This window comes from Scaptodrosophila lebanonensis, unplaced genomic scaffold (assembly GCF_003285725.1).
Source record: "Scaptodrosophila lebanonensis strain 11010-0011.00,11010-0021.00 unplaced genomic scaffold, SlebRS2 tig00000098-arrow-pilon, whole genome shotgun sequence".
In the NCBI taxonomy this organism is placed as follows: domain Eukaryota; kingdom Metazoa; phylum Arthropoda; class Insecta; order Diptera; family Drosophilidae; genus Scaptodrosophila; species Scaptodrosophila lebanonensis.
In genome coordinates, this window is record NW_022060568.1 from 3,744,401 (window position 1) to 3,757,373 (window position 12,973).

Consider the following 12,973-nt stretch of genomic DNA (forward strand, 5'->3'; position numbering starts at 1 on the left):
CCAACTATGTATATCGAGCGATTTCTTAGTTTACTTTTGGGGCAGAAGAATATTTGGAAAGTATGAGAACATTAAAGTTTATCACTTGATTGGGCAAAGCTAGGATGCAAAGTTAGTTATTTTTGTTTAATTAATAAGAATCATATTCTAGAGCTGTTTCATAGACTTTTTTTTTAAGGGTATGCAACCTTTGACAACATCAATATCAATCGTTTGTAATTAATTAGATTTATGTTTTTCGTTTTGATATACAATATATAAAAAAAACTTATTTTACAGTTATAACTAGTTAAAAACTTAACTTCAAAATTATTCAATCTTTTGTTTTTTTTGCTTTGTTTTCTCATTTTTTATGTATAACAATTTAAAACAATTAATTAAGAAATTCTAGTTAATTTGCAGCTATTTTCGTCTTCCTATTGTTATTTATTTTTTTTTTGTTTAGTTTTTTTTTAACTCATGAAATGAATTTGTGTGTATTATTGAGCTTGTGTGCTGGTGTATGGGTGTGTGTGTGTGTGTCTATGTTTGAGAGTTTGCCTATGGATGTCAAAGTTTAATTTGCGATACATCCGACAAATACATTGTATGGAGATGCATATGTATATGATATACAGGCATATGTACATATATATAATATACATATGCATACAGATGGTGCACACGTCATGAAATATATAGCATTTTAGAAATTAATTTCACACTTAACATCAGTTTTATTAACAAAATATAACAAATGTGCATACGAATGCATACATATATACAAAAGTATATAGTGCTATGTACTTCTGTATATCTGAATGCACACATATACAGCATTACGTCCATTCTCTTGTGTATTGTGTAGCAATACGAATTAGTTACACACTATTTTAAAAAAGGTTGTTACATTTACAATTTTTTTCTTGCTACTCTCCATCTGGTTTTTCATTGCACATACATAATATATATGTATACATATATATATATATATATATATATATATATATATATATATATATATATATATATATATATATATATATATATATATATATATATATATATATATATATACGAATATATATATAGATTTAGATTTAGTATATATGTATGCCGTATGCATAGTACAAATGTTCTAAAAAGTAGAATAACAATTATTAGGTCGGCAACTAATACAACGTACATACATATGTATAACACTAGCTAGTTTTGGTTTTAGGTGGTAATGGCTTCTTCTGATCTATCGTTATTAGCTTCAACAGATTTCGAGTTGCATTTCTATCGTTTGTTGTAATTGTTGCTTTTCCTGTTGTTGTCTCTATTCCATTGCAGGGAGTTGCAGCTGCATTTAATTGGCGACTAAAAGTTGCTGATAGGAGGATCCACTGCCATAGAATGAATTGAGACCATCGATGAGTTTGTTGTTGCTGGCGGCGGCAGCGGCTGCGGAGGAGGAGGACGCTGATCCAGAAGAGTCTTCGTTGCCGCTGCTGCCGTTGCTGCTGCTGCTGATGCTGCTTCCGGCAGAGGCCGAACCAGATGATGATGATGAAGTGGTAGCAGTGGAGGCGGCGGCAGCGGCAGCAGCAGCAGCTGCAGCAGCCGTTAATGTAGGAACAACGCAAACAGTGGGCGTGGCAATGGGGCTGCTATCTGCTGAGGATTCGGTAGGATTCATTTCACGGATATTTAAGGCAATGTCCTCGGCCGTAACATTTGAGTTATTAATGTTCGTGGTGGCGGCGCCAATAGTGCCAGCATCGATCTCCAGTCCAAAGTTGCTGTCGTTACTGTTGGCACGCGCCATATTGCTTATGTTTTGCTGTCCCTGTTGTTGCTGCTGCTGACTGAGTCTTGTAGCCATCGGAGTGCCTGGTGTTGCAGTTGCAGGGCCATTGGCATTGGGATAAAAGCACGGCTCCAGATAAGTACTAAACTTGTTATTAGCTGCAACCGCCGGATTATTGGCAGCAAACATTCCAGCGGCATTAGCATCTGAGCCATTAAAATGCCCTTCGTAGAGACTGCGCTGTTGTCCCGCATTGAACGGTGGATAGAGTCCCATTGCAATATTCGGATAGTAGAAAGATTCGGGGGCAGCCGTTGCCGCAGCAGCAGCCGCTGTCTGATTGAGCCCCAAGGAGAGCGGATTGGGAGATATTGAGCGTGCAGGCGAGACTGCGCCCAGGGAGCCAAATGCCGACGAGTTGACACCATGGCCATGATGTAGCTGTTGTTGCATGGCACGTTGTTTAATATAGTTCGAGAACTCAGTGGGCGACATGCGGTAGGAGCTGCTGTGAATGATATAAATAGGTTCCAAGTTAATAAAGTTATATGGTGTTATAATACATCCGCGTTAAATCTTTGAATACATCAAACAATCAACTATAAAGTGTAAAGGAAGAAGAAATATGCCGACGATTTATTCACCCTTTAACACGTAATAAATAGTCTTTCAATAAAGTATAAAGCTACCAACTCTAAAGTGTAAAGGAAGTGTTTGCCAAGGATTTTTCAAAGATTCCCTATCTTGTAAAACCAGATATTCATGCATATATGCGTAAGGGAGAAATCGCAACTTGTTTTCTTTAATTGTCAATATTCAAATATGTTGGCTCACCTGTTGGTACGCTTCGAGCTGGTCTTCAGCTTGGTGCTGCCGAATTTGGTCTGGGCAAAGGTAGCGGTTGTAAAGGTCAAGGGTGCCTGAGCAGCGCGCTGTAAGAATGCGGACGAGTTGTTGCCGGAGGCGACGGTGGTGCCACTCGTAGGATTGGGACTGCCCTTGTAGGTGGGCGAGCTCGATGAGGCCGAGTGGGGTGAAGAGCCTACTGCTTTGGGGAGTGCTGCTTTCGGGCTTAAGCTCAGGTTGTTCATGGTGGTGTTCACTGCATCGATGGGCCGAAAGCATTGAGCCTCAGGATTGAAGGTCTTCGTAACCTCACGATCTGCCGAGGTGCTGTCCTCATGATTCTCATTATTCTCCGTGTAGAGTATCTGTTGAGTTTATTATTTAGCGTATTGAAACAGCACTAATATTCTTCTCTCACCTTTACTGCTCCCTTCTCGCCAATGCGATAGGACACTTCACCTGGATCGACCCACACAGATAGCTCATTGGGCAGATTCTCAAGTATGTCGCTTATTGGTACGCCACTTTCACGTGCTGCACGTTCCAAAACCGAATCAATGGGGTCTCCGGTTTTGAGGCAGCGATACGCGGAGCCCTGCAACAAATTAATGAACATGAATGGTACTCATAAGAGTTGCATTTTTGGATGCCTTTAACGTACCTTGAAGGGTTTCTCCGGATACCAGTGTCCTTGGAATTTGTCACGCAGTGCTTTCTCTAATTCCTCACCAAATATATTTACTCGACGGCGTGGCAATTTGTTATACAGATAGGATATGACAAAATTTAAAGCCACTTGTATTTCAATATGCATTTTGACAACACTCGCTACTGGTGTAACGGTTACGTGTTTCGGTCTCTCTATCTTTTGTACTCCCCTTCTCACGCTACTGCAACTCTCTTGTAGAATGTTTCACTTTGCTCGATCATCCGCACTTTGACCGTAATTTGGATATCTTTGGCGTCTCTAATAATTTTCTAGTTGCTTCTGTGTGTGTTTGGGTTTTTATTTTTTTGTGATTTTTTTTATATATTTTTTTTTGGTTTTTTTTAAAACTAATTTATTAATTAGTATTGCACGGTGTTCATTTCAAAAATCTCTCTGACTCGTGTAAGAATCGTGTTTGTTGTTTAAATAAGTGTTTCAGTATGAATTATAGTTGTCATTATAAGCGTAGTTGTCTAGATCTATGTACAATCTTAAAAATACATGTTTTGTTTTTGTGTTGAGTTGTTTTCTGCTTTTGTTTTTATTCTCTTGTTGGTGATGCAATAAATGGCCTTTTGTTTCCTGTCTTTGCTCTGCTTAAGAATGCTTATGTCTGTATTTTACTTGGCATACATGTATATCTGTAGGTCTGTCCGTATATATACATGACTATATATATATATTGTATATACATATGTACTTGCTTTGGTTTCGATTCAAAATGTGCTTGGAACAATGCGTCATTAATGCCATGCAGTTTTGCAGCGCTCATTAAAAATGTATCTGCGAACGAAACAAATATAATAAATGAAGGGTTATTTGTATGATTGACTCTGTACATACATACAAGTATAGTATGTATGTACACACTTATGTATCTATATAATTGTAATTACTCTTCACTTAAGTGAACTTGATGAAACCATTAACTGATCAATTATTGTTGCTCAATGGCCCAAATTTAAACATTATGATCTGTTAACTACGACATCATGCTTTTCAATTTCAGATATTTGATGAGCGAGTATTGAAAAACTTCCATATTCCTCACAATTATTCATTGTAGATACATTATTTACGATGCGTTTTACATTTAACACACAACAGTTAATTTTTTGTTCAATTGAAATGTACCCCGCCTTGAAAATATGTTCATTTATATGACTTTTAAAAAAGTCAACACTCAAACATATACAAAAATGTTATTTGTTGCCAAACGCATATAAAAAACAAAAAAAAAAACACCTTAAACCATAAAAACGTAACACAAAATATTTAAAAAAAAAAATCAAATTTTTTTACTAAAAATATATACTTTTCGGACAAAGTTAGAGCATGTCTAAGCGCACTCGCGATGCAGAGGAGGGCAAGAAGAAGCAGGCGGCGAAGGCGCGCTTCAAAAAACTAGTACGCGGCGTAGTTTTGAATCGTCAATGGCTGAGCGATCCGGAGGATGTGGGAATATCCCTGAATGCAAAAAAAAACGTAGCGTTACTCGTGCGCCAGAAGCACCAAGTGGGCATGCTAACTATTTCGGTGAGTACAAGTCTGAACTAATGATACCGAAAGTTTTCAACTCCTGCTAAGTGTGTCAAAGAACCTATTAAGTTAATGGGAATTGATAATTTTGGGTGTCCTAACGGGTTGATTATCGTTTTAAAACTGCAATATGCCATGATTTGCCCTTTTATAGGAAAAGGCTTTAATACGCTCGCCACCCTGGAGTCGATCCACTGCGGATCGTAAAAAACTTTGTTCCATAATTGCTAATATGACATGCTTTGCTAAAATGCCACCGGTAGGGCTACGAAAACCTCATCAGATTGAATCATAATTCTTTATTACCTCTAGAAAGTACGAGCTCGACTAGTGCCGGTCGTAAAATTTCAAGCCCTTGGAGTTGATCGTGTAATAATGAAAGAAGGAGATATTCCAATAACTATTTACTTTATTTTAACTGGAGAGATTGAAATGAAGAAGCAAGTTTTTCAAAAAGTAAGTTAGTTATGGTCTCTGAATTTCACGGAATTAACATCCAAGGACCCAAATTAATTAATTCATATTTATTTTAGTCAACCAAATCCTCGGATCATGTAGTCGAAGCGATTTTCGGCCCAGGCGACTGCATAGGTGATGTCGAAATGCTGGAGCGCTGCCCAAGAAGAAATACGTACACAACACTTAGTTCGTTGTATATTATTTCCTATAAAATTATGCATAGTTAACCAATTATACATTTTTTGTTTTAGCGCAATGTGAGCTCCTGGTGGTTTATGACAATGATTACAGAAAAATTCTCGAGCCCTTTATGAAAAAGCAGTGGGAAGACAAAAAAACAGCTTTAGCAGCTGTCGATTATTTTGACTTTCTCAACAAAGAACAGGTTTTTATCCCCATAATATTCATTAAATAATAGAGTGTGGAGGTCTAACAATAATTTATACAAGATCATAAATGCGTGCAAATTTGGCACCCTAATGCAATACGAGCCCCTGCAGACTATTTATTATGAGGACAAGGGCTCTGTCAGTTATGTGCACTTTATTTTGAGCGGCGAATGCGTGATACTGCAGTGTCTAAACTTGATGGTGAGGGAATGGTATATATTTTGAACTTTTAAACCATTTTAATGATAAGATTTTGTCATTTGGTGTATTTTAGTCCGTCACGAGAAATGGCAAAAAAGCATTCTATCTTACAGACCTTCCAAGAGACGGATCTAAGATGTTCGAATCAGAAGCATCGAAAACCTCTCTTAGGTCACATACCGGAGTTGATTTAAATGCACTATTGGCATCGTCATCGGAAGACAATGTTACATCGAAAAAGGCACCTGTAGGTTTTTATATATTTTGCCTTCAATTAAATGTATTATGTAAACAAATGTTTAGATGCGTAGAATGGGACTTAGAGATATTGAAATTGCATGTGGCCATATCGTTCCGGAAAGAAAGGAACCATTACGTGGGGCAAGAAAAAGAACTAAAGGTAGAGAAAAACGAGTTCCACGTACATTCCATCAGTATTTTGAGGGAGGGGAGGATACAGACTACTGGGACGATTATGATGATGATTATGATGATGACGGTGAACTGGATGAACACGAGGAGGTGGAAAAAAGTTCACAAGAGAGGAAGAGCTCATTGATAAAGTCGAGGTCAAAAGGCACAATAGTTTCGATAAAGCCTGCGGGCAGCAGTGAAGAAATGGAAATATTTACGGCAACTTCGGCAGGTCATTCAAAGGCCACAATTTTAAGCTCGATACTTGTAAAAGACGTAAGTACTATTGAGTTGGGCTATCCCTAAGCGGATTTAAGCGGAAACGGCACTTAATTTCACCAACACCCTATGATGTATTTCGCTTTGATTTATCGCGTATCATATGTTTTAATCTTTTAGTACATACAATATTCGTATTTTTCTTTCTGTAAAGTGCGTGAAGAAGACGCGCGAGACTCATTTTATAGATGTCGGCTCTCTCACATATGGTGGAGTCTTTGGATTAGGCGAAAGAATGGAGCATCGAGTTATAATGGCGCGCACAACAGTCCAATGTCTGCTATTGCCACGATTTTGGCTTCTGGAAAAGGCACAAAACCCAGGTAATATATGGCAACGTCGCCGATTTTACTTTGAATGCAATGTACCTTCGCGCGAGGCCCTATTTGAAAACTTCTTAAAAACACGCAAATGGGATAGTTTCAAAGAAGAATTTATAGTCGAAACTCTCGGTGCAAAGAGCAATCGTACTGGAACCAAAATGGAGGATATACCCATTATGTGTCGTATTGTAGAAACCAGTGATGACGATCAACTAAACTCGCCGCACATCAAAAGAATTAAATTTGATTCTCCGAAATTCCTGTAAAACTTCTAAGTTACAAACAAAAAAAAAACTCAAATAAATAACGTTCAATACGTTTAAGCACTCTTCGTATACATAAATAATCAATACATATGTACAACAACAACAAAGACGTCATCGGCGGTAGCTTTCACGCAGAGCAGCCAAATCATCGTACGAGCATCTACTCTCACGTAGCCCAAATGTCATCAAATGTAGGTTAACAGGTGGACAAAAAAATGAAAGGGTACCCGAACAAAGGCCGAGCAGTTGCAACCATAATTGGAGCAGACCCGAAGTTCACCGAAGACCAATGAATGTTTTCATGTCGTGCCTTTCAGGACTTCGCTTGCATTTTCCTCTATACAATGTATGTACGAGTATGTACCGTTTTCTTTTTTCACTCTCGACCATAGCGTATGCGCAATGCCATTTCGAAACCCTTCGCTTATACATACATACATACATAAATAAAAAAATGCGAGGCCAGTACCGTGAATTTGAAAATAAATATTTATGTTAAAACTATTTGCATTTTTCCGCATTTTTGGACCGTAAGTAAAAGTTATCTTCATAACTGAATGTTGAAGCGAAATTGACACTCCGCCTACCTAAGTTAAAGTAAAAAAATCTTATTCCCACATATGTATATTTAACCAAATGCCCAATGGAATTTTAACATTTAATTTAAGTGGAATTCTAAAGTCAATTAAATAATTAATAATAACGAACTGACAGTCTGACAATCTAACTATTTACTTGAATCAAAGCAAGCTTTAAGGCTATAGACTCTATAGCTCTATAGTATAGAGCGTAAACTAAGAATTTTTATATCAGAAAAAACTTGTTGAGGATTTCGAAATGGACTCAGGTGAGGAATTTGAAAACATACCTAACGATGTTGCAGCTTCTGTAGATTTTTAATTCGATAAAAACAGTGGTCCCAAGGGAGCTTTTGATATATAAACAAATTATAGAAGAGTCCATTTTATACTAGATTGGGAGGTTTACCTATTCTAATACAATGTTAAATTGATTACACAAAAAGGGGGCTAAAAATTGATAGAACTTATAGTTTTACATATGTAGGTATCTAACTATGTACATGGGGGAAAGCATTAATGCATACAGATACAATATTGGCCGGCTGAAGGCCAATTTTTAGTGTTTTACGCCACACGTTAGATAAAAAAATAAAATGAAACAGCAATATTGAAGATGCCTTTCATGATGCCGAGCCAAAGCTTTCAAGAGCCTATCAATCATACGACATGTTAGCCTCACCAACGTTCCTATCAATAAATTAGAAAACATTTCAGTATGAGTATGTACATATGTAAATAAAACATATACATACATTTATTGCTCATGTGCTACAGTGCCCCAATTCGAAGTCTCGAAAAATTCACGAATGCTACAAATGGTGCAAATTTTATGCATATATGCACAAAATATACATATGTAGTAGCATGCACAAACTATACATATGTACTAACCTGCCTACACACGCATACATACATATGTATGTATAGACATGCATACGTCTATATTGCATGTAAATGGTTTTGGCATTTTCCGATTTTGTAGTTTGCAACCCTTGTTGTTGTTGCTGCCATCACACCTTCTGTCGTCACACACACAGATACAAATACAAGCGTAACTACATACTTGTATATATAAATACATATACATACATACACCTGCATATAAATGTGCACCTTTCAACACGAACACAGACACAGACATATGTACATACATACTATACACACATATTTCAGCATGTACAAGCTGAACTTGAAAAAGCTCAGTTTTCACTTTTACGGCATACACACACATACGAGTATATATGTATATGTATTTATATATACTTACAGAAACATGAAACACAGACACATGTAACGAAGAACATCTTGAAATGCGAATGATGAGAGGGAATGGTGGAAAGAAATTCTTAAACAGAGATAACTGAATAAACTTATTTGGAAGATATTATTCTGACCAAGGCAAAGTCGCGCCTGCCTTACAGTGCCTTTGTAAGTGTTCACGTACATACACACATACATACATACATACATACATACATTGTGGGTCTGTGGGCGGCAGCGATAGCTTTATACCTTTTAAATAAACCTTTAAAGCTGGTGGCCCAGATTTTATTGATTTTTGGTGCAGAGCAGCCGAACAGTTGAAGAGTGCAACACACACAGAAATATATACGAGTATATGTATGTCTACATGTACACGTACATATATACATTGAGCACGTTCGTGGGAGAGGACCCTGTGGGGGCACTAAGGCAGGAAGAGAGCGAGATAGAGAGGGAGAAGATGCGCAGTTTTTGTTGTTGTTATTATTACAATTGTGTTTATTTTCATGCTAAAAGTTAGAGCAAATGTTGACTATAGAATCATATAAATAGTATATGTATGTACATACAAGTATATATATCTACGAAATCATGTATAGTAGATAAAAAGGCAACAAAATTTCAAGCAATACGTAATTATGATTGACGGTTGGTTTGAGTTGTTCGAAGCGTTAAATCTATATGTACGTACATAGATATATGTACATATATAGTAGAAATAGATAAAAGATTATGTAATTACTGAATTCACAAAACACCTTGAAGGTCGAACACTAAAGCCTTAAGAACATATTCGCATGTACATATGTACTTACATACATAGAGTACATATGTGTGAATGAGGTTTTTTGGAGTTTGGGTAATTTTCAATGATAACACTGTAAGCCCATTTGGCACCATATCAAGGTAACACTCTCAGAAAACGTATTGCATTTATAATTTTGTTTTGATATTTGAGATAACAATATACCTCATGTTAAGGAGTATTTATGTAAGCTGCATATGACTTGGATATAGATATGTATATAATACACCGATATTTATATACTAGACAATAATTAGAAAAGGTTCGAAAGCCCTGGTTTTCCAAACAGCACGTTGTTTGTCTAATTTTTTTTTTTAATTTTTGTGTCTACATATTAATCGTTCAATAAATTTTGGATTTGGATCAGGTTTAACGATTTTCTCTTGGTTTTATACCGAAGTTGAGTATGATATACAAAATTAATCTAGACCTTGATGAGGATTTACAATATGTATGTATATATACTGATATATATATATTTATATATGTATATCTATATGAATACATAGGGTCAATACTCAACTGGTTAGGGTATTTACTATGCATCGACCTACCCTCGACTTTGCCTTGTTTACAAATGTGTATATGACGTACGTAGATGTATACATCATACGCAGGCGGATGGCAAGTGCGGGTGAAGCGTTTTGCTTTAATTAATATCGTGATTTTTCTGATCACATGAAATACTTATGTATGTACGTAGTTGTTGCATCATAGACAACTTCAGAAAGCAAATGTGTACTTATTTACTCGTATGTAGTATATGACAATACTTGAATCCCTTTAGTTGGTAGCTAAAGTATGTACATATTTATGATGGGTTACGGGCTTAATGTTGTCCTCTCTTTTATTCGCAAATAAGTCAAACAAACACACAGACACAGCTGTGTGTGGGGATATAGTTTGGGGCTGAGAAAACACTCGAACTATTATTGAAAACATACGTATGTATAAATATTATATTTATACATACATATATGTACATATGTATGTGCATGTTTATACATACGTCGACTAAATGTTATATAAATGCATAAACACTTGCACAAAAACATTTTTAAACAAAAAACAAAAAACAACACGAAATTGTTTTTATAAATTATTTTGATTCCGATTTTCCATTAAGCAATTGTATATACATATGTATGCAGGTATTTTAATAGGTTGATGCATTTTTGGCTTGGTGGTTTTCTTATTTGTGGGGGAGTTTTCATTTCCACAGATAATTAGGAGGCACAGTTCACTTTGCAGATTGCATAACTCTTTTAGGTTATTTTTTTAACACATCTTATATTATAGCCTTATACCGACAGACCAGAGCAACAACAACAACGTTGACAGAAATTCTCGTCGTTTGCCGTTTAGCGTAATGTTGAAATCTTCGTAACGGGCACACGCTCACTACTGCGCTAAACACCCACGATTACAGAGATGCACACAACTACACGCAAAGAACACACACACACTCACACATTTAGAGAGACACATATTTACGGTTTAACGGTTAGAGGCGAGCAACGGCAAAGCTTTGGGTTTGACTGGCAGTGGCACAATAACAATTTGGCCAAACCAACTACTGCGCCATCATATCGGCAGACAAGCACAATTTTTTTTCTCGTATTTATCGGGCACTGTTCCAAATCCAAATATTGTTTGGGAAAACACAAAACAGCTGACTGAACATGCGCAAGTTCTCAAGCCTGCAATTTTTGAGAGAAGAAACATAAAAATATGTTTGTGTGTGTATATGTATATACATATGTATATAGATACATATGTGTGTCATCTGCATACGTCACAATCAGCCCAGTAGGGAGCTCTACATATAAATAATAATGCAAAACAAAAAACGACCGCACTTTTTTGATATTGTTTTTAGCAAAATGTTTAACCTACTCACACACTTAACATAATTTGTACATTATTTATTAGATAAAAGTTATTCTCGCGCGCAACGCGACATCAACGCCGTTAAACGTCTGCAGTCGGACACGCAGTGATAAATGACGCTGTTAAATGCAATAACAGCAGCAGCGCAGTCAGCGAAAGTAGCGCAGAGGCAGCAGCAGCATTGCCAGCATACAATCGGAATTTGTTTTCTTTTGCGCCCTTTTTGCAATTGCTCCCATTTTTCATCTGTTGTCCGACTTTCGAAATCGACAATAGTGCATGAAAATTACATTTATACATACAACAATTCTGTATATACATATGTATGTATGTCATTATTAAAAACAACGAAAATTGCAATTATTATGCAGTTAGGTAATTTGCAACTTTATAATTTCTACATGTGTGCCGTTGTTTAGACATCAGCTGTTGGTGGTACTCCGTGACGACAAATTGTTGTGTTTTAATGAAGGAGAGAGTGAAGCATAAGCATATCGTTATGTTCTCGCTTATTCAAACCTATGTACGTATGTATGTACATATGTCTGTATATTTGTATATTATATTATCATTTTTTATTTTTTGTTTTGTGACGATTTCTCGACTTTAGGCATGGGACACAGCGCGAAGTACAAATGTTTATATGAACATTTATATATACATACATACATACGTTTTTGGCACACACACACACACATGTATGTAAATATTATCATGTATATATGTATGTATGTATATATTTACGAATGCACAATAAAAAAAAAAGAATAAAGATAATTATAATTCTTATCTTTGTTTTCTTTACGATAAAATTTAGTCACGGACCTTTTTGTTGATTGCTACCGAGTTGTGTAATGTCTAGTAAGTATTGTGCATGACCACTTTTGCTATTGTTCTTATGTATCTATTTATTTAAAAAAAAATTTCCCGTTAACTTTTGTGGCGCTCGCGTTGCCAGCAAACGCTGTTAAGTAAGTGTAAAACGCCCGACGGTCCTGCAGTAACTGAATTGACGCGAACAAATCGGCCAACCCACCAGCAACAAAACAAATATAGACGTACATACATACACAGATGTAATACATACATAATTGCATGCGACACCACGATGTGAAGAGTGGTAGATAACGCCAAGAGCAGTACCAGTTATTTAAGGCTCATGTACTACGTCATTGATGTGAAATAATTTAATGGATATCTGGCCATAGAAACGTGAAAAGTTGAGTTCCAGAACGGAA

General features: G+C 36.4%; 2 protein-coding genes across 6 annotated transcripts; one reads left to right on the forward strand and one right to left on the reverse strand.

Annotated features, from left to right (window-relative positions):
• Positions 1-1,090: 1,090 nt before the first annotated feature.
• Positions 1,091-12,679, reverse strand: LOC115627829 (protein Tob1). Of its 2 annotated transcripts, none has more exons than XM_030523669.1 (5): positions 12,561-12,679; positions 3,279-4,109; positions 3,036-3,212; positions 2,606-2,982; positions 1,091-2,276 (listed from the first exon to the last, which is right to left on the reverse strand). In XM_030523669.1, the coding sequence occupies exons 2-5, from the start codon at positions 3,429-3,431 to the stop codon at positions 1,331-1,333; spliced, it is 1,653 nt and encodes a 550-aa protein (XP_030379529.1). In that variant the 5' UTR covers positions 3,432-4,109; positions 12,561-12,679; the 3' UTR covers positions 1,091-1,330. The 2 variants fall into 2 exon arrangements, with proteins under 2 accessions (XP_030379529.1, XP_030379528.1); XM_030523668.1 differs by having other exon boundaries at positions 1,091-2,279; positions 12,561-12,678.
• Positions 4,562-7,253, forward strand: LOC115627828. 4 transcript variants are annotated; one of them, XM_030523664.1, is made up of 9 exons: positions 4,564-4,862; positions 5,020-5,124; positions 5,178-5,321; positions 5,399-5,510; positions 5,576-5,709; positions 5,774-5,914; positions 5,988-6,161; positions 6,218-6,604; positions 6,762-7,253. In XM_030523664.1, the coding sequence occupies exons 1-9, from the start codon at positions 4,662-4,664 to the stop codon at positions 7,194-7,196; spliced, it is 1,833 nt and encodes a 610-aa protein (XP_030379524.1). In that variant the 5' UTR covers positions 4,564-4,661; the 3' UTR covers positions 7,197-7,253. The 4 variants fall into 4 exon arrangements, with proteins under 4 accessions (XP_030379525.1, XP_030379524.1, XP_030379526.1 ...); XM_030523665.1 differs by lacking the exon at positions 5,020-5,124 and having other exon boundaries at positions 4,562-4,862; XM_030523666.1 differs by lacking the exons at positions 4,564-4,862; positions 5,020-5,124 and having other exon boundaries at positions 5,184-5,321; positions 5,399-5,517.
• Positions 12,680-12,973: the final 294 nt, after the last annotated feature.

Bases quoted from the DNA above. Each gene is read 5' to 3' on its own strand.
- LOC115627828 (XM_030523664.1), top strand. From the start codon at position 4,662: ATGTCTAAGCGCACTCGCGATGCAGAGGAGGGCAAGAAGAAGCAGGCG. The intron at 4,863-5,019 runs GTGAGTACAAGT...GCCCTTTTATAG, and splicing joins TGGGCATGCTAACTATTTCG to GAAAAGGCTTTAATACGCTC. The intron at 6,605-6,761 runs GTAAGTACTATT...CTTTCTGTAAAG, and splicing joins GCTCGATACTTGTAAAAGAC to TGCGTGAAGAAGACGCGCGA.
- LOC115627829 (XM_030523668.1), bottom strand. From the start codon at position 3,431: ATGCATATTGAAATACAAGTGGCTTTAAATTTTGTCATATCCTATCTG. The intron at 2,983-3,035 runs GTGAGAGAAGAA...TAAACTCAACAG, and splicing joins GCGAGAAGGGAGCAGTAAAG to ATACTCTACACGGAGAATAA. The intron at 2,280-2,605 runs GTGAGCCAACAT...TATCATTCACAG, and splicing joins AGCTCGAAGCGTACCAACAG to CAGCTCCTACCGCATGTCGC.